We start from the raw sequence: 24285 nt of genomic DNA, 5'->3' as shown, positions 1-24285 counted from the left end.
AAGCTGTCCTCTGGATGGGATGCTGGGAATGGCTGTTTGTATGCAGATTTATCTGTTTAGGTGGAGTCTCAAATTCAGATTAAGATTATCAACACATTTGCAGACAAGGTTCACATGACAAATACAGATTCTAGTTATAAAACAGAATGCATTTGAGTTCACCATATATTTTTTCTTCTAAAGATTTAAATATCATGTGGCTTTAGCTTTCTTTCTGTTCACTGAATATCAAGGTCAATTAGGAATGATGTCTGGCTAGTACTCTCAGAGCAGATTAGACAGTTGCATCAAAAACTAGGACCATGTATAGGTCATCTGTTACTGTGACCTAGATTTCTGAGAATCTGTTCAATTTGTTTTATTGAAAATGTGGTGCTCTCTCAGTTCTGTTTCTCACAGCAAACCTCTCTATAATAGCAGAAAATAGCTTTATTAGATACTGACAGACATTACTTACTACTTCTGCTAAGACACAAAGAAAATCAAATCCAGGCAGCAGACCTATGCCTGTCATCCATTTAATTTTAAAATAACTTAAGGTTCTGAAAGGCTTATGCCTTATAATCTAAAGCATTTGGTCCACAAGCCAAATACTAAGCAATCTGAAACACATAATAGCTTAGCTTCAGCTTTGTTTGCCCTATTTAATGCATTTTCCTCCTTTGGTAACCAGTGGATAGATGCAATATTTCTGCAGTCTACTTTGGCAATGAAGAACATACCGAAATATTAAAGTGAGGCTGTTTCGTTTGTATCATCTGTGTGAGCTCTGCGGTGCCCTCGAAGGATGGTTGGTTGGGATTGCTCAGCCCAACAGCAAAAGCAGACTTCCCTCCTCAGCCCTTGTGCTCACTTACTGATGGTAAAGATTTTGCTATCCAAATTTTGACACTATTGCAGTATATATCCCCTTATGCTTTCTGAGCTATCATTCCAAAGCCACATAAAAGCAGATTTCCATTTGGAACATTTTATGACAGATTTCCTCTCCTCTCAGAGCTCTTAATTGTTCCAGTTAGAAAGCAATTATTGAACCATAGATCTTGCAAACACCCATTTGTTGGTATAAGCATCTAGGAAAGGGAGGGGAAGGTGTATCTGAAAATAATAGAAAATACCTTCTAAACACCAAAGAATTTGGGGTAGAAGGGAAACTTAAAAAAAAATAAAAGCAGTGATAGAAGAATCTGCAGCTCAAAGAACAGAGCAACCACCAAATGACAGACTTATCAGTGGCTGTGGCTTCTCATGCTGTGGTACAAAATGCACCTAGAACAGTTGTGCTCTCATCACACACCCAAGAGAAAAGGTGGCTAATACAATCACAGAGCAGCAGAAAGGGCACCAAAAAAAAAGGAAATGTTGCCAATAGATTGAGATTCACAGATGAAAAATCTCCAGTCTGTTATCCCTCATAAATTGTACTTAGCAGATATGTTCAATTTTTTTCCTAGCATTCTAAAACCAGTTCTGCCAAGGCATCTGAATTTTATACTACTTTAATATTCAAACTTTTATGTGCATCTCACAGCACACTGGGACCAATTTATTTTATAGGCAAGATAAAACCCCAGCAATATTTGGGTGACGTTATCCAAAGATCATTCTTCTAAATGAACATGAGTACATTTTCTCCTTTTTGTTTCACATGATGGCTGCATTTAAATAGGCTAAATGTATAATTCAGAAAAGAATGGCTGAGGCCTGCTCACCTGGGGGTCATAGCCACATCCATACAATATTTACAAGCATACAAAACCAAGGAAATTAAATATATAAAGAAGGGGGGGAGGAGATTTTTCGTCAAAGAGAATATTTGTCTGGCAACCAGACATGAGAGCCCTTTTTTCCCCTCAAAAAATCATACTTAGTTGCTCTACAAGAGTCTTTCAAGATAGTTCTATTTTAACACCTGAGGAACAGAGCTGCTGCTGCTGCTCTGTGGCTGAGCAACATTTTCCAGCAGTGGATAGAAAATTCTCACAAATGTGACTGAAGTTCTCCAGAGAGTGTGCATGCTGGAGTTTAGAGCATTTGTAAGCCAGACTAAATGGACCTGGTGTGAAGATGTGAACAAGCAGCAATGAAATCCAGTGGAAATTAGTCCATGGTATGGATATGGATGCAATAATGTTTTCTGTCTGACAGCAAGGAGCACTGTAAACTGAGCCCTTATGGTATCTGCTGAGACTAAATGGGAGTAAGCAAACCTCAAAAATGGGAAGCCAGCATCTTAAAGTTCAGTGAGATCAGGACACTCGTCCTGTGTAGCACATACTCAGCTCACAAGGAAGACACTTTTCAAGCAGAGAACAATGTGCTTCCAGCTAAGCCAGGTACTGGCAAGAGATAAAAATCTCTTACAGCAGTGGGGATAAAGAGAATGGGGAAGGTGAGAGGACAGACTCTCATGCGTCTTTTCTCTGATCATTACAATGTCATTTCCTTCAGTTATTTACAGTTATTGGAAGTAAAATCGTTATGGTACTGAACATATCACGAAATGGAGCCTTACAAGATGGCATCATAAAACTGGTGCCAGGCTGCCAAAATGGAAACAAAAAGAATTTCAGAGGTGTTTCCAGATCTTGAAGTCTATCAGATGAGAATTGCTGGGTTATAATGCTGAAAGCCAGAAACTAATTATCTTCAAAGGGACAGTTATCAATGAACCGAGAAGAGAACTTATGATTATGAAAAGCAAATCCCTCTCTGTCCATACTACTTCCCAAGCAGATATCCTGAACTTCATCCAGCTAGAACTGCTAATATCCCAAACTAAGTTAAAAATAAAAGCCCCAATTCACATATGAGAAAAAAATAATTTATGTTGTTAACATGTATGAACAGGAGGACACTGAAGCAGTTCAAACTGTGGGGTTGTCACAGGGCTGAAGTCACAGGAAGCCACCTGTGAAACATCCTGCTCAGGGACAGACCTTCCCTCTGTAGCAGGGATCATATTTTAGTATTGTCTTTAGAGCCTGAGCCATATGAACGAAGCAAGTGCCTCAAATTGCTCTCCGGATTACTTTACAGGGTATTTTTTAACATGTTTGCCAATTGCACATGCAGGTCCTGGGCATATCTTCAGTATCTCAAATTGGAAAACTGAAAAATGACTCCTTGTACAACACACCACAGGGCAGGCATCATGTTTGGGAGCCCACACAACACAGGCTTTGCAGCAAGCACTGTCTCATCAAAGGAAATCCTAACTCCAAAAAATGGGAATGTCTTTAACAATCTCCAGCTATGTGATGCTTTTCAGAAGCAGTACCAAGAGAATCTCAGCCTGAGTGTTGAGAGCAGCATGAGAACAGAAGGCATTTTCTGCCTTCCCCACCCTGAAAATGACTGACCGAGTCCAACCAGTTCCAAAAACTCAGAGCAAAAAGGCAATTCTCTGCGACAGAAGAACTAATTTTTGTGAAGACTGTCATACTGATGACTGTGCCAGCAATTTCTAACATGCTAAAAGGCAGAAAACAATCTCAGTAACAGAATCATCTGCAGTTAGGATCATCTTTCTCCTTCCCGAAACAGAGGCACAGGAACTATGCCTAAATTCACAGATGATGGGAAATCTTTCTGATCTTCACAGAGACAGTGGCCAGCCAAGAAAAGCAGCCAGCACAGGAGTGTCTTATGAAGAAGCATCTATCCTAAATTCATGACCATAATAGATATCAAGTGTTGTAGAGCAATGCTGTATTTCACTGATGAAGAACCATGTTAAGTATACCAAAGGAGACAATTATTTATATCTACAGAAGCTGCTCAGCATTAGATGGGTCAGGGCATAGCACAGCTGCAGCAGTTTGAGAGCACAGTGAGTTTTCTCTCTATTAAAAATGATTAATCTAATATAGACAATCTTCATGGCCACAAACATTACCTTGAAAGATGAGGACCAAGTTTCATAGGGAAGCTGTGAAAATTGATGAGAAGAAAAACATGTTTATGGTTACTTAATGCACAGAAGCCTGTCTCCAGAAGTCTGGGTGTGTTGAAAAATGTCTGCAAGACAGCAGATGAGTAGGAAATATGCAAGTTCCTCCTCTTTCTATCCTTTTCTAAACATCTGTCAACCACTGTTTCGATTTTATTTGAGTCAGAACTCCTTTATTGATTGCAGCCAACAGCTACAATTCAGTAGTGGTCCAAAACATCAAGGTAGCTTTTCTGAACCTCTGTAACGAGATAAAAATACACTATTGAGACATCCTGGGCTCAGGTCATCTGTGTTCCATGTACATTGCAAGTACAAATAGCTTGTAGATGCAGCTTGTTCCAAAAGCCACTGCTGCTGGGTCTATTCAGCAAAACATCCCTTAGGCCACCCTTGGGATGCTGGAAAGTTTTTATGGTCTTGAAGAGGTTCCTTATCTTCTCCCCAGTTTGCCTGGAAGAAACTGTACTTAGTCCTTTGGAAAAATCTGGTGAAGAGGCAGGCAGGTCTTGTGACATTGTGCATCTGATCCCTTCATCTTACACAAACACAACTTTAGAGACAGGACAGTGAGCTGGAGTCTAATCCAGTACGATCAGTCCTGTGTAAGTAGGTCAGTGAGGAAGCTTCTGACCATGACAATGTCTTCCAGCCCCAGACACCCTTCTCACCACAAGCACATTTGATAAATACTTCCATGAGCAGACAGCAGGAGATGAAGGGTGTGATTTTGAGAGAGCTTGTGTGCTTGTTCTAGAAAGGTAAAACAAGTTTTGTTTTAAAAATACAACTATTTCTCTATTTCAGTTGCTTGGAAAGAGCTCAGTGAAGTGCTTAAAAAACCCAGAGGGCATCTGATCACTCAGCCTGGGATGTCAGATTGCAAGAACATCCACATTAGCTTGTTCATAAATGCTTTATTTTAAATATACTATATTTTTTTGGCAAAAAATAATCCAAACCGAAATAATTTTCCTCTTCTCCTAAAAAAAAAAGACAAATCACTTCCTGAGACTCCATTCTCTGAGGAGTATATAGTACAAAATGTTTTTTCTCAAAATCATCATCTTGTAGTTCAAAAAAACCTTTGCACTCTTCCTGATGCTCTTGAAACAAAAGTTCCCACATCGAGTTTCTGAAGAGCAAGTTAAATTATTTCTCCCTGTTAACACCCATCTTCAAGGTTCTCCTTCCCCTCTGCACAGCCTAACCCATTAAAGCCTAAGGCAGCACTGATGTCCTCTGGCTCAGTTTGTGCAGGCAAAGATGTTAACAGATAGGACAAAACTCCAGTCTTCACTGAACTGGTGACAGTCTGAGTATTTAATTACTCTCCACTCATCTCAGAAACCTTTTCAGTTTAGCAATGTCTTTAGGGCAGCCTGTACCAGAACTGGATGAAGTATTTAAGCAGTTACAGCAGAACCTAAATACAGATGCAGTAGCCTCTGCTTTTATTCAATATTTCATTGTGTTCACAGTAGTAAAAGTCAGATTGTATACACACATGCAGTTAATTATCTATCACAGCAACTACTGCTTCATACAGTGGAGTCCTTTCTGTTCACAAATGTCTGTATTCCTTGTTCCCAAACATGAAACTTTGCATTACACCGAAGCATTCATTTGTGCTTCATTTATCTAAAGGTCCAGATTTGTACCACTTCTGTCTAAAAAAAGCAATCTGATTGCATGCTTTAAGACATGGCAAACAGTCACTCCAAGACTCTACCAACTTCAAGACCCCACTCAGAACTGCATGCAGACCTACCCAGTTTGTAATCCTTTGAACATTTGCCACAGCAAATTTGTATCATTCCTGTTTAAATTGTCATATGGTATTAGGTCAAGCACCTTACAAAAGTCAAGGGTATGCTGCATGCACATGCAAACTTATCAATTTAAAATGACATAAAAATAAGTTGATAGGCCCTCCATAAATAGCTGGAAGCTGGTATTAACAGTGTTAGACTGTCTAAGGTACTTCAAAGCTCTGCATTTATCTTCTATGGGATTGCATGCTAAAAGGCAAATGGAACTTTGGCCCCAGGTTCATGCAGTCCCAAGACTTGTCAAGTAATAGTCCAAGGAACTTTTGGACAGGTAAAAAAAAAAATCAAGAGGTAGTAGCAGAAAACTGCTGAATCAAATATTTGGCCATGGCATTGCTACTTGAATGCCCACCCAAATTTCAGTGAAACAGCAGCAATAACTAAAACCACTGCCAGTGATTACATCCTCACCTCCCCATTTTCACATCAAGGTGTATTTACATACTTACACCACTGAGGTCATTCACATGTCCAAAGAAAACACAGTTTTACAGTACAATTAAAACTTGTTACAGAGCACAGTAGATATGCTTGCACAGGGCATTTCCAGAGATGCTTCAAGGTAGGCACTAGGCCACTGTGTCATGTGCTGAGCACAGCCTTAGCCCTGATATCATATGGTGGGGCTGCACATATCCTCCAGGAGTCACAGTTGTAGCACAGTGGGTGGAAGGGAAAGCAGAGCTGGTTTTCTATCAGATGCATGTTAAACATATTCAGTGATGCTTTAGGACACTGCCATTAGTATTCCTGCCCTGCTATAAATAAAAGCCTTATTGTGAGAAATTAATAGAATGATTAAATTAGGGTGTGAGAATTGTTCAGACACCACAGAGCACCACAAACATCCACACATCTAACTAAATCCTGTCCCTGTGCTTCAGATAACTACTAGGTTAACCTCTCTGTTTCACCCCAAATTGAAAGAAAATCCCATGTGCTCCATATCTAAAATATTTTCATTGTAAAGTTACTTCAGCAATTCACTACCTCTGATTCACAGCATTGCACTGATGACCTCATGGGCTTCCAGTTTATAAGGCACTCCATGTGCAAAGCTAACAGAGTGAGGCTTTCTGAGCCCTATGTCCCATGGCTGACTGCTTTTAGCACCTAGGGAATGGGTTAGGTCAACTTAATGTTTTTTTTTCTGTAACGGAAAATAATAATTAAGCAGTAACAATAGAGATGGCTTCCTAGACCTGTGGTTTTAGTGCTACCTAGGCAAAAAATCTTAAGGTACGTTGAAGATTCACTGCAGACTGCTTTTAGTCTGATGCAGCCCAAGTCTCAACAGTATCTTGTCAGTTTCACCATGCTAATACAAAATAATACCCCACAAACTAAAAAAGACAAACTGACTAAAGCCAGCAAACAAAATAAACCCAAATAACCTCCCAAAAAAAACCCACAAGAGTTCTGGCACAGTAAGTTCAGATAGCAGTCACTGAGTAGAGGCTTTTCTAGCTGCCCAACTAAAAGCTGATACAGGTGCTTTGCTCCATACTGTTAAGACTTCCATTAAGAATAAAGACACTTCAGTAGGGAAACAAAACAGAAGAAAATAGACAAAAAATACCATGACCTGTTTTGTTGTAAGACACAGGCAATCACTTGAGCAACAAGAAGAGGGAGTGCTAGCAGAAGAGAAATCCTATCCCTATGCAAGTAGCACTTGCTGCTCTGGTTTTCAGATGGTTCTTGCTGTATCAGTAATCCTCTCTGAGTTTCCTTACGCTATATATAGTCATAGGTACACAGACCACCTCCCAGGAGAAGGGACTTGGAGAGTGAAAAAGGAACGTGGATTTTGTGTGTAGTTCTAGGGGTAAAACTTTTACCAGAGCAGTTGTGAAGTCAGTCTTTGTCCCATGCCTTGCACAGAGTGGCCAGTTTTCCAGAGAATTTTTATCATTTTGGAATCTGTCCAAACAGTTTTGAACTTTGTGAAAGGGAAGGAGCACAAAGCTAGGATACAGAAATAACACGCGGTTTGGTTTTGTCATTCAGAAGAAATTCAAGTGCTTACATTGTGAAATGAGAAAATGAATGCTGGAGTCGAAGGCCAGGAGAGGTACAGGAAAAGGAAGAAGCAGTGAACTGAGGAAAAAGCCTCTCAACGTAGTTTAAAGATAAACATTGTTTTGGTTTATTAAAACTACATTTTGGTTTGCTGAAACCAAAATTTCATGCTTGACATGAACTTGGCTTCCTCGATTTATGTTACACCTACCGCGTATAGTTACCCTTCACACTGGGACACTCATGAGGGCTCAAGACTGAGCACTGCTTGTTGCTAATTGAAATTTTCTTTGTTCTTTCCACCAGCTTCTACTTGAAAAAGATGGCACAAAAAAGGTGAGACTAATTCTAAGCAAATTCTTTCTGATTTTCCATGTCAGTTGATGTTTAATGATACCACTGAAATCATTCCATTTAAGTGCAGACTACAAACTGTCTTCTGTGAGCAAGCTCATGTCTTGTACAGCTTACTCAGTTGATGGTTTCAAACAATACACTTACTGTTAAATTACATGTATCAGAGCAGGATATGCAGAGACACACTTAATAGTCCCTATTAACAAGAAAATACGTTGAATGAAAGCAGGTCTCCAGAATTGTAAAGTGATGGATTATCCCCCCCCTTAACTCTGCAGGCTTCACTTTGCTCACAGCAGAGTCAGATCATAGAGAGCAGCAGAGTTTTGAACAAAAAAGCTGCAAATATCTTCTCTCTCTCAAACCATGCAAGCCAGGAGAAAGACAGATGCAATGGAGACTTAGAGAGACCCAATCCGTTTTCAGGGAAAAGATAATACAGTTAGTCTAACCAGCACATTCTTAGGCAGACATTTACATATTTAGTTAAAAACTTGCAGTTAAGCTACTCCAGTTATGTTTTAGAGCATATTAAAATGACATGAGGATTTGGACTTCTTGTGCAGTGGTTCCCTTTGGTCAGGATTTCCCACACCCTTGACAGCCAGCCAGGCTGCTCCATCTCCACATCAGCAAGTAGAGGAATCTGACCAAACAGGAGTCCAGCACTAAATACCTCTGTGAACTTGCCCACATACAAACTCTCTGCTGGTTCAGCATGTAGGGCCACAGAGCTCAGCGTATCAGGCAAGTGAGTGAGCAGAGACAGCAGAGGGGAAAAAACCACCACAAACAACACTCATTGAGTGAAGCATATTTTATCCCAATAGACAGGCTGGGAGCATCATCCCAGCTACAGCCCATAAGAAACAGTCATTCTAGGGTCAAGTTAATCCAGTTAAGACTCAAGTGACTGAAGAAGCTCATGACCAGACCCCATCCCTCTCTCCAGCAGCCCTGCCTAACAAGATGTTCCTGCCGTTGAAGGGTCACTTTTGTTCAGTCAGGCAGTGGCTGAGAATCTGCATGCCTTAAAGCAATAGCAGATAAACTCTTTTAAAGCCCACAGGCAAGAAGGGCATAAGGAGCTATTGCAATACAAACTAGTAAGAAGTAGATTCCCCTGCCCTCACTGTTGTTGTCTACAGGTAGGGGTGTCCCCTCACTTTATTCTAATTGAACTTTATAAGGAAATCTGAAACATTATAAACACCTTCAGCATAACTATTTAGAACATGCATATCCACAAAAAGAAAGGCTCTCACAACTACAGTTCAGATCTATTCAAAGCTCTTCTAAGAAACTCAGTCAACTTAGCATCCATAACTGTAGTTACACTTCTGCAATTCATTAGTCCTCATGGTTCCATTTCATAATTAAAATACTTGCAGTTTAAGACTTTATTGTAAAGAATGTGCAGTCCTCAGCAGTGTTTCCACTGCTAGTCTATGGAAAACATATGCATGGAAAATATGTACAGTATATATTGTATACAGCCATCTTTGGATAGCTTCAGTGAACATTCAACGCTGTCGGTGAGTTTGAGAACTAGAAAAAACCATCGACCGTTGACTGTACCTTGAGGTTTATCACAAACCCTCTGGTAAATGGAAAGCTTTTTCACATATGGTTGCCATTAACAGGTCATGATTTACAGATTATATTAAGAGCTACAGAGGTTGAGTTTTTCCAGTTCTTCTACTTTCTCCAAAAATGGGGTATAAGAAATGTTTGTTTTCTCTTTAACAAAAGTAAAGCTTTATACTAGAGCAGCATTTCTGCAAAACAGTGTCTGAGAGTAATGGAAGGTTTTGTATGGGCAGCACAAAAGCAGTAATATATCCACACCATATGGTATACTTGGAAACAAATCTGAGCATGGTATATGTTTGAAATAGCAGAATATAGGCCAGATCAGGAGGGAAACCTCCTTCCCATGTGGGCTGGCAACTTGAGCTTCACTGGAAAAAGCTTTGGAATGTCAGTTCTTTCGCTTACAGGAACCTGTGCTTGATTTCAGCAGCTGCTCACCAAGAAGGGGCTGCTCCCAGCAAGGTCCAGCTGCTCCTGTGACTCACACAGTTGCTTTACAAGTAGTAAAGCAAGGAAATGTTCTTTCAAAGGAACAGAAAGCCAAAAGCACAGGCACCTCCACAGTACCTACATGGGACTCTTGGGTGCTTAGATGTAGGAGCGCTCAGCAGGCTCTAGCAGCACATGCCTTCACAAGGGTGCAGACAGTTCTTTTGTCCCCACAGGGACTGTGGGACACATAAAAGAAGAATGAAAACATACCAGGGGATGTTGTCTTGGGCTGCTCTAGAAGACATTTTGTAACATGTACCACTTTACTTCTGTATATGGTCACAGATGGACAGCATTTCAGATAGATATCCGTCTCAGAACCAGAGGAAGCTCAGGCTCCCCTTCACGTGTGCCTTGCACCTTTATATGCTTGCGTCATATGTCCTAGTGGCATTGAAGCATCAGAACAGGTCTTTGTCACAGTGTGGCTCAGTCTGCCATAAAGGTCTGAAATGTCTTGAGCCATGCAGAAGTTCAGCATCTCAAAACAAACAAATCAAACCACCTGGCAGTGGATACCTCAGTAGCATGACTGCATAGTGGTTCTTCTGATAACCAAACATGTCTCAGTGAGGACACGGTAATGCATTTAAGCAGAATGTCTTTCATGATAACTGGTCTAAAGTGAGTGCTTCTGGGATGAGGCCTCAGAGGGCAATGTGCTTCTTGGGAACTTTTGGAAAATAATTTAATGCAAGAATTGGGAGGAAAGTTCAGTGAATGTGCTACTTGCAAGCCTTTGGGTTACAGAGTCAAGAACCATATAAACTACAAAACATACTCCTGACCACAAGAATTTGTAATATAAAGTGGAATAACCAAGCAAAACAAAACACCTTTACTGAAAAAGGTAATTGACTTTTTCTGCTGCTGTGCCTGTGAAAACTTTGCAGAAGTCACCAAGCCCAGAAACAGTTGTGTGTCCTGAAGTCACAAAGGCTGTACCACCAACTAATCCACCTGAAAACAGTAACACTGGAGTGGGCTGAAGGAACAGTGCAGCACATCTTTAACATCTAATGGCTGCAATCAACATTCATTGCTGTCGGTGGGTTTTTATTTCTATCAACTCACTGATCAATGAATGCAAACTGCGGACCAGCTAGCTAAGAGACTGCTCTCACACAGCTTGAGGCATCTTTCTGGCAAGAAAAGCAACTGAGACTCTTTACTGAAGAAGTGTTAAAAGAGATTCTGCCTACCAATAACAGGGCAAGGCAGGTCTATGGCTCTGCCATTGTCTTACTGAAGTAATTCAGGACACACCATTCAGCTTCTTCACAAGCATGGGAGCTCTTTGCCACCTGACAGCCACAGTGCAGTTAAACATCTCAGAACATTAAATTCTGGATAAAATATTCCTTGTAGAAAATTAGGCACTAACAGGACACAAACACCTTTGAGGCATGCTAACTGTACAAAGCATTTCAGGTACCTTTTGAGAGAATAAGCACTCCTTCAATTTGATATTCTAATGAAATTCTGCAGCAGTGCAAGATCCTACCCTCCAGGCCCCCAGACATTCATTCCATGCATTGGACCCTCATGAATCTGTTTGTTTGCTGAGGTGGTGGTGTGCATTATAATACATTAATACATTATATTAACAAAAATAATCACAATCCATCCTCAGCACAGACTTAGTCCTTCCTGTCACTTGCCAACATCAAGAGATTGTGCTTCCATGATGAGTATTTTACAAAAAGCTTTGTCTTAACAGAAAAACCTGATCAACAATTGTCAGGTGCATTTCTGTACAAGTCTGTAAGTGCATTAAAAATAATACCTTGCATTAGGTATTTTTGCTGTGAAGTGTTGCTTAAAAGAATTTTACTTGTGCAAAGTCATCTTCCTCATTTATACTGCAAATCTGAACATGGTTTAACTTCTGCTACAGATTCACATCACAAATGGTTTAATTTGAATTCCATAGTTGGAGCATTGATACCATTTGTGCTGTGAATCTGCAGGTCTAGCTTTTTTATACCTTTCCCCCTCTTAGCTCTAAAATCCCTCTCTAGCCACACAACAAAAGGGTTTATTGATTTTCCCCACATAGACCTGTAGAAGAATTCAAAATACAAAAGCTCCAACAGAGAAGTTCATCTTTACTGCAAGAAATTGTGAAGATGATTCACTACAATTACTTTGACTAATTCATTTCAAAGAGGAAAAGCTACAGTAAAAGAGTCACCTCCCTGTCTGCTAATGCATGACAAGCCAAAGGATTAGCCAAAACGCTCTACAGATCTCAAATGCTTGGGATGCACAAATAAGCCTAAGAATGCAGTTTTCAGTTGTGGAAATCCTCAATATTTTTGCTTTAATCCTGTTTGGTAATGACAGCAAGTAAAAAAAACCCACACACTTACTGGGGCAGGCAGGTTAGCAGACATGTTCAGAATTTTTCAAAATCCATGCTTGGGAAGTTTTAAATGTTTGTGGCACCAACTGTTCGCTCCCTACCAGAGATCACCCCACAGAACCGCCTGCCCCAGACCTTAGCCAAGCTGAACACATCAGGATGATGCTGAGCACCAGCACATTCAGTGCTGCTACTACAGAGGCTGGACAGCTGAGGTTGGAGAGGTCTCAGAACTGCCCTAGCATGAATTGTTGAGGCTCATCTGTCAACCCCCTGAGCTCCGGCAGGCCAATGACAGCTCAGCTCGCTGTGTGCTAGGAGGACGCTGCTGCACAGCTGCCTGCCCAGCAGCCCACCAGCACGGCCATTGCCCAGCTGCTGCAGCTCAGCCTGCCCACCAGCAATGACAGCTTGATCAAAAGACAGGAAGACATCAGAACAACTCAAGGAGTTCAGTTTATTTAGTTTATCAAAAGTTGATCTTCATAGGGAACAGAACTTTGACAAGCATTTTTCAGTTTAGGAAAAGGTAACAGGTGAAAGCTGTAGCTAGAAAAATTCAAACCAGCAATAATATACAATTATATAAGGGTAAAAAGAGTCATTCAGTTCATGTTAGACAGCCTTGCTTTTAGCATTAGCCAAATAACCTTTCAGTGTGACACCACTGGAAAATTTAGTTTGTTTAGCACCTTTTAATGCACAGGAGACCTGAATGAAGGAAATCTAAGCTATGTCAGGCTACAAAGGTTCAATATTAGGCAATATGGTTTGATACCTCTATTAAACAGCAACTTCAGTTATTCTACACATGCAAGTGAAATTACCTGTTTCATGCAAAAGCAATCAGCTACATGGAATCCTCACTAGCTGCCTACAAAAGTGGTCCATTAATCAACACAAATAACACCTCACTTACAGCTCTGACCCTGTTAATATATAATTCCACACAACTTCTCATTATAAAAAGGAGCTACAGTTCTCACTGGAGAGGAACTACAGTTCAGGGTTTCCCAACAGAAGTGCAAGTCCATCAGCACAATGTCACAGGTGGAAGGGTTTTGGCAACTCTGAACACCTGAGTTATTTTCCACATGAGCTGTCAGTAGTCTGCCACATGTTTTTAAAATCCAGAAACTCCCCCCCCCAAAAAAAAAGAGACAAAAAGTTGCAGGGAGCTCAGCACTATTGTGAGCACAATAGTTCTGATTTTAGGGCTGCTCCTTCCACCACTGCCAAGGCCTCATTGCCATCTAGTGGATTGTAACCGGCAAAAGGCGTGTGGTCCCTCGACACATCAAGTACCACTAGATGGAGCGTTGAGAGAGTCTGAACGCAGATTTTAGCTGTTCGCTGCCTCCGATTTGCACGGTCTGGAGAAGTTACGGGCCCAGAATTACAGTGAAATTGAAGAGGATTTCCATCTGCATTCAGTTTTATGAGAAATCCCAGGCTATGGATACTGATACCCTTCCAACAGTCACTCTGCCAACATAGTTTACCAGCACCTCAGGTTCAAATCACCAATAGTCATCTACTAACAGCTTTCACTGATGAATCTCCAGTGCCAAGAGGTTTATGCAGTCTACATTGTGCTGGTGTAAATGGTGATGTACAGACCTAGTCTATGCTACTGTGAGAAAGAGCTGATCAACTCACTTATGGGAATCCCCACTTCCCCTAGCTTTCCCAAAGTCTATACCATGAAGCTTTAATTCATATCTATGGATTATCTCAGAATGAGAAATTCCACCTCATCACATGTGGCAAGAAAAGAGGTACTTACTGCCCATGGAGTTCATAGGAAGGACAGGAGAAGAGCTCATCTGCTCCACATCTGTAGCTAATGGGAAAAGCAGAAATGAGAAAAAAGTTGTGATGTGCATGTTACCAAGGAGGCTTTAATTTGGAAAGCTTTAATTTACATTCCAATTGAATTTGCATGTCTTTGATCACCTGAGGAAGCTGCTTTGAGAAACAGTTAATTTTTAACAGTGTTATCCTTCCCTCTTAAGATTTTTGTCGTGCACATTACCTGCAGATCTGCTTTCCTGAGCAGTCCCTTGTAATCTGTAACTTCCAATGGTTTGAGAGTGTCAATGCAGAACAATTTCTAGCACAACTAAACCTGGAATTATACCAGCTTTAAATTGGATATAAGTAGAACATAACTGTAAAATGAAGGGACAGGATGATCTCCCATCTGTGTCCAGTGCACCTTCCAAAGTTTCCTGATAAGAAGAGAGATCCAAAGGCATGCAAATTCTTTCACTTGATCTGGAGCAGTATCAGAAACTAGTATTTTTAAAGAAGAGACACTTCAAAAGGCTAATGAAAGACCTGAAACAAATGCCAGATGCCCTCTGCATTTTGGGAGGGGTTCACCTTACCAGAACGCAAACCAGGAAAGAACTATCTTTCAGTAACAGACTTAGTTTCAACTTAAGTGAAACAAAGGAATTCTTTGTGGCTTGATCTCTCTCCCAAAAAAAAAAAAATACATTCACTCTGAGCACATCACCACAAACACTCATGTGAAACAAATCTGTCTCCATCATTTTGATGCTAGTGGATATCACAATTACATAGTCTATAAATCTCACTCAGATTTAATACCCAATAAATGCATACTGCAAGTTTATGTTCCTAACCACAGAATGCAGTCCCAGAAGCATAACTTCAATTCACAGCCTGGGTCTGTTGTCAGTCCAAATCCTGTTTCACATTCTTCTAATTCCCATTTATTCAGGCAGTTCCCTGAAGACCACTGTTTACACTGAAAAGTGCAAAGTTCTGCTGTAATTAGGCAAACCACAAACAAATGTAAACACTTCAGCAGACCATTTTTACAGAATGTGAGGAGCAGGCAGCACAATCTCACATTCATTTAATCCTCCTGCCATGCTTTTTTGCTACACCTAGCAGGCGCCTGACTTGGACGCACACTCAGTGTTGCTACACAAAGTGAGCAGCCTGAGTTTAACACATTAAGTACCAGCCACCAACAAAAGCAGCCACGGTGGCAGATTTATTCAGGAATGCCCTGGGTTCCAGCCCTGTTCATAGACATTTACTGCCTAGAACATCTAAACATCACTTTATAATCTCACTTGGCTCTTCCTTGCAGATCTTGCATCAGTGTTCAGAAAACTGTAGCATGCTACATGCTCACTGCAGCATATCCAGCAGTCACCCTTGAGTACACCTTACAGGTCTCTGCTGTGCTTAGAGGGGAAAAAAATACTCTGCATCTTCCTGTTTCCCACCTTAATACCACAGTCTCCCTAAACCAGAAATTGCTAACCCTCTGAAATAGTCAATAGGTAAAGTTAAAAAAGACTCTTCACATGCAGTATAACAGTTTTGGATACCTGGAAAGAGTTTTGTATTTTTTCCCCTCTTCAAAACCATGTTTGCTTTCACATACAGCCAAACTAACCCCAAAAGTGCAGCATTAAAGTTACTTTTGTTCTTCTGAGAGTGGTAAAATTCAGCCCATGTAAATATTGGTATTGAGCACAACTCAGCTTTCAGAAAGGTTGAAGTAACAGATTAGCAGATGGCCATTTAAAGGTTACCTGCTGCTCTGTTGCAAAAAGAGGTCAACTGCCCGACACACCAGCCAGATGGCACAGAGCAGCTCAGAGTGAGCAGCCAGCAGTGGTCTGTACCACTTGAGAAGCCATTGTGTGAGTAACAATCACTCAGGATAGTAAGCTACACCTGCAAACATCTGGAATAGTTTATCGAGTATCATTCAAAAAGCAACTCAATAGTGCATGTGCCTTCTGAAGAGAAATCTCTGAGTGGTAAGCATTTAAAGATAGCCAGTGTATGGTTTTCAGTCTCAGTTTGGATTGCTCACTGTAACACCATGCTAAAAGCTGTAACCACCACAAGTGTAGCAGTATGTCCAGGCTATACTTGGAAAAGGTAACTTCAGTGCATGCTTGACATTTTTTTAACTGCTGTATCCAAGATGTTCGCCAAGGCTAGCTCTATGGTCACAGCTGTCTGGTTGTTCAAGTTTGAAGTTACTCAAAATGCCTCAGTGTCCTGTCAGGTGCTGCTGTAACCCACACAATGCTGTGTCCAGCAGCTGGCTGAGGGCTCAGACCATGTGGATGTGGAGTGTGGCAAGGCTATGGTATCAGAATAGCAGCAACACCTCAACACTTCTGTTCCTGTGCTACTGGCAGATGGGTATTTACAACCTGTTACTCAAAATGACACCATTTTTTGAAGTACAAAGTGTAACAAGTACTTATCCTACCACCTCATTTGGGTAGGTGGATTTTGAACTCTCCCTCATCCATGTAAATCAGTATTAAACATTTCAAACCACTCTTTATGAAACACAGCAACCTTGGTTTTGTTCTCTTATCCATTGCCACTCCTCCTGCCCTTTGTCTTCACAATTATATGCAACTCAAACACCTAAAAACAATTCGGCTAGGAAAGGAGATATGGATTAACAACCAGCTAAGATTTTGGGAACTCTAAAGATGAAAAGGACAAAAGTCTGCTCTGCTATGAAGAACAGCTGCTGCCAATACAACTATTTACCCTCTGACCTCTCCTCTGCCCAGTGAGTGAACAGTGCCAATTGTTTTCTTGTATTATATACTCTTTACAATCCCTGAGTGGCATGAAAGGAATTAATAATTTAGCTCATGGAGCTGATGACCTTTATTGGGGTACCCCTACTTGCTGAGCAGAAATCAGAGCAAAAAGCTCCCTTGAAGCCACAGGGTTTCTTTAAGAGTTTTTCACTTTACAACCTAATTGGCCACCCTAACATAAATCAATTATTTCTTCTGTTTTAAGCAACAATGCCACCTATTCTCAGCCCCTCGATTTCTAACTTCCCTGGCATCAAGACAGGCCTTGTTCTTTGACTTTTTACAATTGTCACGTAAACAACAGCAAGGACAGCTTGGAGAACTTTCCAGGATTAGGAACATTTGGGAACAGTACCAAAAAGAGGTTACACTATTTTGAACTTCTCTTGACCTCTGACTGCCCTTGTCCCTGTTTATGCTAATTGAAGGGGTATATGGGCTACTCCTAGAAATGAACTTAGCTTGAACCTGTGACATAGCATTGGACTCTGAAGATAACAGTGCATGAGTTTTGGTACTCCCTTCCCCAAAGGGGATCATCATCATACATACAGGAAGAGTACAGGAGGTAAAACATGGTACCCTGAACACACACACACAGAGGGACATCCGAGATCAGAATAAGCAGAACATTCTGATTCAATGAGTTGCATCATCTTCCACTGCTTCTGACCAGCTGCTGGCCTGCTGAAGATCAATCACACACATGGTAAAAACACAGCAGTGCTTCTGGGGTTGCAAACAGAAGGACATTTGCATAGTAAAATCTCAGTAAGTTGGAAAACACTTCAGTTAGAAACTCTGAAACGCATATGCTAAAAATGAAATGCAGATAATGTAACAGGATTATAGCTTTCTCCCTCCAAAAGCTGAACGAGGCATCTGAACTTCAGGTAAGAGATGACAGCATTCCTAGGAACTTGCAATAGAATTACACTTCTGTTACCACTGAATAATTCAGGATGGAAGGCATTTCCAGAGCTCATCCAGATGAACCTTGCACTGGAAGCAAACCTAGTTTCAAGGTTGGATCAGCTTGGTCTGGGGTCCATTCACTCAAGCATGCTTCCAAGGATAGAGGGTCCATGGCCTCTCTGGACACCTGTTCAGTGCTGCCTTACTTCTACTAAGCTTTTATCTCCCTCTCCAAAATGCCCAGTGGGAATTTCCTTTGTTGCAACTCATGGCCATTGTATTGGCCTTTTGCCATGTACCTTTGAAGAGCCTGGCTCCATTTTTCCTACAGCCACTTTTAAAGAACTGGGAGGCTGCCAGTTAATCCCCACTTAGCCTCTACTCCAAGCTAAACAAATGCAATTCCCTCAGCCTGCCCACACTTGTCATGCCTTCCAACCCCCAGCCATCTCAGCAGTCTTCCAGTGGGCTTGCCCACCACCAGCACAGCTGCCTCAGTCATGAGGTTCACCAGAACTCCAGGTCCTTTCTGCAGAGCTGCACTCCAGACTGGAGTGTTTTATGTGGTGATTACATTCCAGATGCAGGACTTGGTGTTTGTCTGTTTAACTTTGAAGTTTCAATCAACCCTTCAGGTTATTGAGGTCCTTCTGAAGAGCAGCTGTGTCCTCCAAAGTATCAATCTGATGTTATTTGCAAGTCTAATGAGCATACTCTGAACTCTATCTCAGCATCCAGATGGTTGATGAAACTGCTAAATAGTATTGGTCCTAATATTGACTCCTCAGGACAATCAGAGTAACTGGCCACCAGTTAGTATTTGAACTCTTGACTGCTACCCTTTGAACCAGATAGCACAGTTAAATTTTTCACCTACATTTGCCTTGTAGCCAAGTCAAAAGCCTTGCTTGAGGTTAATGACAGAATTGTCCTCTCCTCATTCAGGGATCCTGTCATTTTGTCACACAAGGAATGAGGTTGCCCAGGCAGAATCTCCCCTTGGCAAATCCATAGTTAATGTTCCCAATTACCCTCCTGTCCTTCAAATGCCCGGAAACATCCTAGAGGATTTGCTCAGTGCTCTTCCCAGGGAGAGATGAGCCTGACCAGCCTGCAGCTCCCCAGATCAACTACTACTTAGCAGAGCAGAGTTAAAGGTGATTCATTATCCCTTATCAGCTAAATTTTACTATACAGAGACATTCCTCCCCTTTCCCCTACATTGAGTAGAGCTTCTTGGCTCATCTCAACACTCAAAACCCTGTTTGGAGAGAGAGGAGTAGGAAGTAAGGTCATTTCATGATAAATAATTAAATATTTTCACTAACATGGAAAGCAATCACAGTGCCTGCTTACCAACAGAACTGAAACATTCAGTTTCACGTTCCCTGGGAAGGCTATACCCGCACCTTATTCCTCAGTAAACACTATGCAGGCTGGGATTTTAAATGCCTGTTTACATTCCAGTAAAATTCTGTCAGCATGGCATCTGATTTATTGATGCCATCGAAAGTCACAGGATTCCTGAAATGCCTCCTGAGACACAAAAATCAAAGCAGAAAAGAGTTGCATGTTGCTGTGGTATCAGCTTTACCCCACATCCTGGGCTGGATTTCCAGAAGCTGCCTGGATTTTCTGAAGCAGAGCACAGTGCCCTTCTGGCCAGCTGAGCACTGCTGCTTCTCTGGGACAATCAGCAGGCCCTTCTGTAAACCAGGGCCAGCAGCTGGAAGTGCTCCCAGAGCCACCACTTGGTAACAGCCAGGTTCATTAGGGCTGCTCTTGGCCAACTTGTTCCTCAGAGAGAATTCCTATAAATTTAGTATTTCATTTCAGACTTCTAGGCTATGAAAAGGGAAAATCTGGTACACTGTCAAGAAACAAAGCTTCCTATAAAGTAAGTGTGATGAAGAAAGCCTCCAGGCATGTCCTAAATGGAAAGTGACAGTCACTTATTGTGACTAAAGCCATCAGAAGAGCTCCAGGAGGTGCAATTAGTATTCATTCACAGGGAACTGAAGCTACCCTTATCAAGCCTAAAAACGTCTCCTCCTAAAACAATTTCCTTGCCTTCAAGTTGACATTTGTATTAATCTTTCTCCACAGATCAATTATGAAATGTTTTACAACCTCTTGTGACATTTCCTTACAAAGCATTTTATTCAGAACCAACATTCATGTTTTTAATACTAAATTCCCAGAAGCTGGACTTCAAGGCATTGAGACAGATCATCAGTACCACATTATGTTCACATTCAGTTATCACAGCATTTCCCTTCTTCACAAGGCTCATCTGTTTCTAAAAAGCACTTTAACCTGACTTGAGGACAGAGAAGCCTACAAAATAATGTAATGGCATCACTGGGTAATAGAATTAGCTTAGATCACACAAGACTAGAGATGCCACTGGTACTTTAAATGTTAACATCAACCCAAATTAATACTCATCTACTAATAACAGCGTGCAGAACGTGCCAGAAATCACGTTGCAAATCAGCCAGTGTTTCCAGAGGTGAGTGCTTCCAGACACCAACCAGTCAGGCCAGCAGCACTACTGTAAATGGACCTTTTAATCACAAAGCAGGTAACATGGATTTTAATGCAGCAACTAGTGCATGGATAGCACTAACAAACTGGGATCCTGGAGAAGCACTGGCATGTAAGGAGTCTGAAAACAGCTTTCCCCCTAACCTCAAGGTTAATTTAAGAGCATTTATCTTCAAATTTTAATTAGTGAAGATAATGTTACAGCTTCTAACTCTAATGAACTCAGCTGCACACTGCCAGTGCCTGCTAGGGCCTGGCTTGCTGCTCTAGCCTGGAGATGAGAAGACTAACTAGTACTTACTAGTGGATGGATCGTGCTCTGTGGGAGGATCTCGACAGAATCCTAGAACGTGAAAAATAGGTGTAAGCACCACATGTTGAAACAAGTTTCCTCATTGTTACCCCACACACACAGAAAGACTGAATCATCCCAATCAACCACTTGAATGTATAATCAACATTAAAACAGCATTAGAAGGAAAAAGCTGCACAACTGCCTGGGTACAGCACATTTCTGTAATGCTCAATTATGAAATGAGATGGTTGGGTTGCAACAAATACCCTTCAGAGAAATGTTGGCATTCTGCACTTCAACCTACAAGCCTTACAGTTCAACACATGGAAGAGACCTGGTTTAGAAGTGATAGGTTCTGCATTGTATAAATCAACCACCAGCTACAGCTCTCACTGCACATCACAAGGACCAAAACAAAGAATAAGCTTAATGTTGAGGTGTAGCCAAGGTTGTTGCTTTTTCATTTTTGCAAGGTGTTTCCTACAGGCCACCTGAAAGCATTTTGTGGCTCATGCTACAAAAAATGCCCTGCCCTTTAGTGGCAGCAGGATGAACCCAAGAGTATCCCATGCCTGTGGGACACCCAGTGACCAGGGTGAGACCACAGCGAGAGCAGGCATCTGCTCCGTGGTAGATCAGGATAGCACCACACATCACGACTCATCTGAGGTCCTGTCAGATAGCAGCACACATCCTAAACTGACCCTGGATAGAGAAGTGGCTGAAACACTGCAGCTTTTCAGTGCCGTGGAGCCAATCAGTCACAGCTCACCATGACCACCATGCTTGCTATGCAGTATGTTATATACAAGCATCTCACTCACGAAATTCAGTGACCTACAGCCTTCCAGTCTCATTGAGTACTTATTTCAGCCCTGCCAATACCAGTATCTTGGGGCTGGTTGGAGTGAAAAGCTTACATTAAGCATTTGGCCTCCCAGGGATGGGGATTACATACAGGCAAGAATCAAAGGAAATTTGATTCTCCCCCCACCTACCTCTCTGCCCACTGTCTACAGTGTTTGCAAACCGCATTAGCTCCTGCTGCTTCTAATTGTAGAAACCCTTCCCTTTCTCTTTGGGGCTTATTCCAGCCACATCTGTCTACTACTATAATCTCATTTTGCAGGATGGTACATCTCTTAGCTTTTAATTGTGGTAACACATCTAAGCATCTTGAAATGCACCTCGGAACCTGTTTGTCAGCTAGAGAATATTCTTTGGGATAGAAACATCGTTCCTAACATTTGGATATTTGTGGATGTTTGTCTTTACTTGTATTAGAAAATTACTTCAAACATGGGGAAAATAGCTGCATCTTAAAAGAAGGATGCTCCCATTCTTCTCAATGGGAAAATAGTTTTTGAGAGTATTTAATAGACTCTTGCTCTAAGGAGCACACTGAAACCTGAGTTGTAGTTTAACTTCATAAAAATAATGCAGGAGTTCATGTTTTGCTTTTTTAACCTCAAGATGCTATTACAAGTTTTGTAATTCTGAAATTGTAACATACATTGCTAAGGGAAATCTCTTCTTCCTTTTGAAGCTGAGTAATCCACTAGGTGAGCAAACAAAACTGTTCAAAGATCAGCATTTTCTGCCTTTTTTTCAAAACCAGGGCAAATAATCAGTGGCTGTGATTTACCATTCATTGTTTTTAATGCAGTCCAAAGGAATGAACTCATCAGTAAATGATCTGTCACTGTACTGACAGCTGTAGATGTGCAGCATATCAGTATCCCTTGTACATGCACAGAATTTGTTCCCCACTGACTTCAGAAAAGTGAGACCTTGCTCACAAGCAGGCTGAGCATTGCCTCTGCCCATGCCTCCCCACACTCTGTACTGTCACCCTTCAGCCATCTCCCCAGGCCTGCCTGACATCAACAGCCCCACTATGCAGCTACCACCCACCAGCAAGCAGCAGCCTGTGCTCACACCAAGAGATCACAGCAAGGTCCAAAGCTGGAGTGTATGCACTTCAGTGAGCCACTTGAAAGACAAATCATCACTGAAGCTGAGGAGATACCACTCGTGATAAGATGCCTGCACTCTCCTGAAGGCCTTGGTGTGCTAAAGCACAGAACAAACACTGCAAAGCCAATGACTTCAATGGTCTAATTATAAGTGGTCAAGCAAAATTTGAGAGGCAATTCAAGCTGATGCTGGTCCTGTGTGTGGGTGAGGGAGGAGATTCAGGACTTCACTGCACCTACTGGGATTCCACATGAGCCTTCCAGCTACCTGACCTGTATCAAGCCCATCTGCAAAGCCTCAGTGCAGAGAGTGTGCACTTCAGATGATTACAGCCATAACAAGTCTTAAGATGCTTTTAAAAATGCAGCTTAATTTTTAATCCCTGTGACAAGACATGTGAAGGGTTTGTGCTCCTGTTGCTCTGCAGGTGGGTGCTGCAGCATCCACATGGCACAGCCATTCTTGAGAAGCCATCACTCTGCTACCATTAGGGCTGCTCCCTCTCTACAAGGCCATCAGATCAACCAGCTGAGGGAGGACAAAACACAGGCATGCCAATTAACTACTGAGCATTCACCCTGAAGAACATTCAAGTCCTGCTTGCTTTCTTGACAGCACTCAGCTTTAAACAAGAAACAGAAAAGTTGCTGTAGACAACTGGCAGAGTTTCAATTCAGACATCTCCTCTGAATTAATGAAAAGATAAGACCCAAAGAGGTGGGTAAGTACTCCGCAGCTCTGCCAGCTTCCAGCAGTGATTGAGCCTCCCCACTCACTGCTCCTGCAGCACTTCTCAAGCTCAGAGTGAAGTGGACAACTGCTGCACTCCCTTTGCAAGGCTCTGAAGGGCAAAAGTCCATCACAGGCCACGATTGTTCTGAAATTATTTTTCTGGTAACTGTCTCAACAGTGTTTGACATCTTCATACTTAGAAACCAGAGACTCTTGAGTTCTCACTTCATATGTTAATTAGAAATTAATTAGTCTAAAAATCAGAATAAGAGTCCCCCCCCCCTGAGGCACTCCCTGCTGTTCATCACTGTCATGTTTCACAGATGGCCATGTTCTGCTTGGCCAGCAGTGTGGGGTAAGGTTTGTCATTCGAGCACGAGCCTTCTGCACTCCCACCCCAACCACAAACCGTGTCCAAGCCTGAGAACATCTTACTCTACTATAGAAAAAATAATCCCAGTGTGACCAGACAAGTAGTGGTCTGAGTAAGATGAGAATGGCTCTGGCATGGTCCTGGTGTTGTGGAGAAGCTGCGTAAGGTGAGCCCAGAGACAACTGCAGCAGGAGCTTCCAGCATGGTCAAG

The 24285-nt window shown here is 41.7% G+C and overlaps 1 protein-coding gene across 3 annotated transcripts in view; it reads right to left on the bottom strand.

Moving 5' to 3' along the window:
• The window catches only part of NR6A1 (nuclear receptor subfamily 6 group A member 1), an 89318-nt gene that overhangs the window by 56584 nt on the left and 8449 nt on the right, over positions 1-24285 (bottom strand). For 2 of the 3 annotated variants that reach the window (XM_064171118.1, XM_064171119.1), the window contains exons 2-3: positions 20999-21040; positions 14400-14456 (exon numbers count right to left, since the gene is read on the bottom strand). In XM_064171118.1, the coding sequence (XP_064027188.1) occupies positions 14400-14456; positions 20999-21040 (99 nt within the window). The remainder of the gene's footprint in view (positions 1-14399; positions 14457-20998; positions 21041-24285) is intronic. The other variant, XM_064171120.1, reaches the window with a different exon arrangement.

Source organism: Pogoniulus pusillus, chromosome 35 (genome assembly GCF_015220805.1).
Source record: "Pogoniulus pusillus isolate bPogPus1 chromosome 35, bPogPus1.pri, whole genome shotgun sequence".
Taxonomy (NCBI): domain Eukaryota; kingdom Metazoa; phylum Chordata; class Aves; order Piciformes; family Lybiidae; genus Pogoniulus; species Pogoniulus pusillus.
The sequence above is the reverse complement of the archived record's forward strand: the minus strand, read 5'-3'. Positions and strand labels throughout refer to the sequence as shown.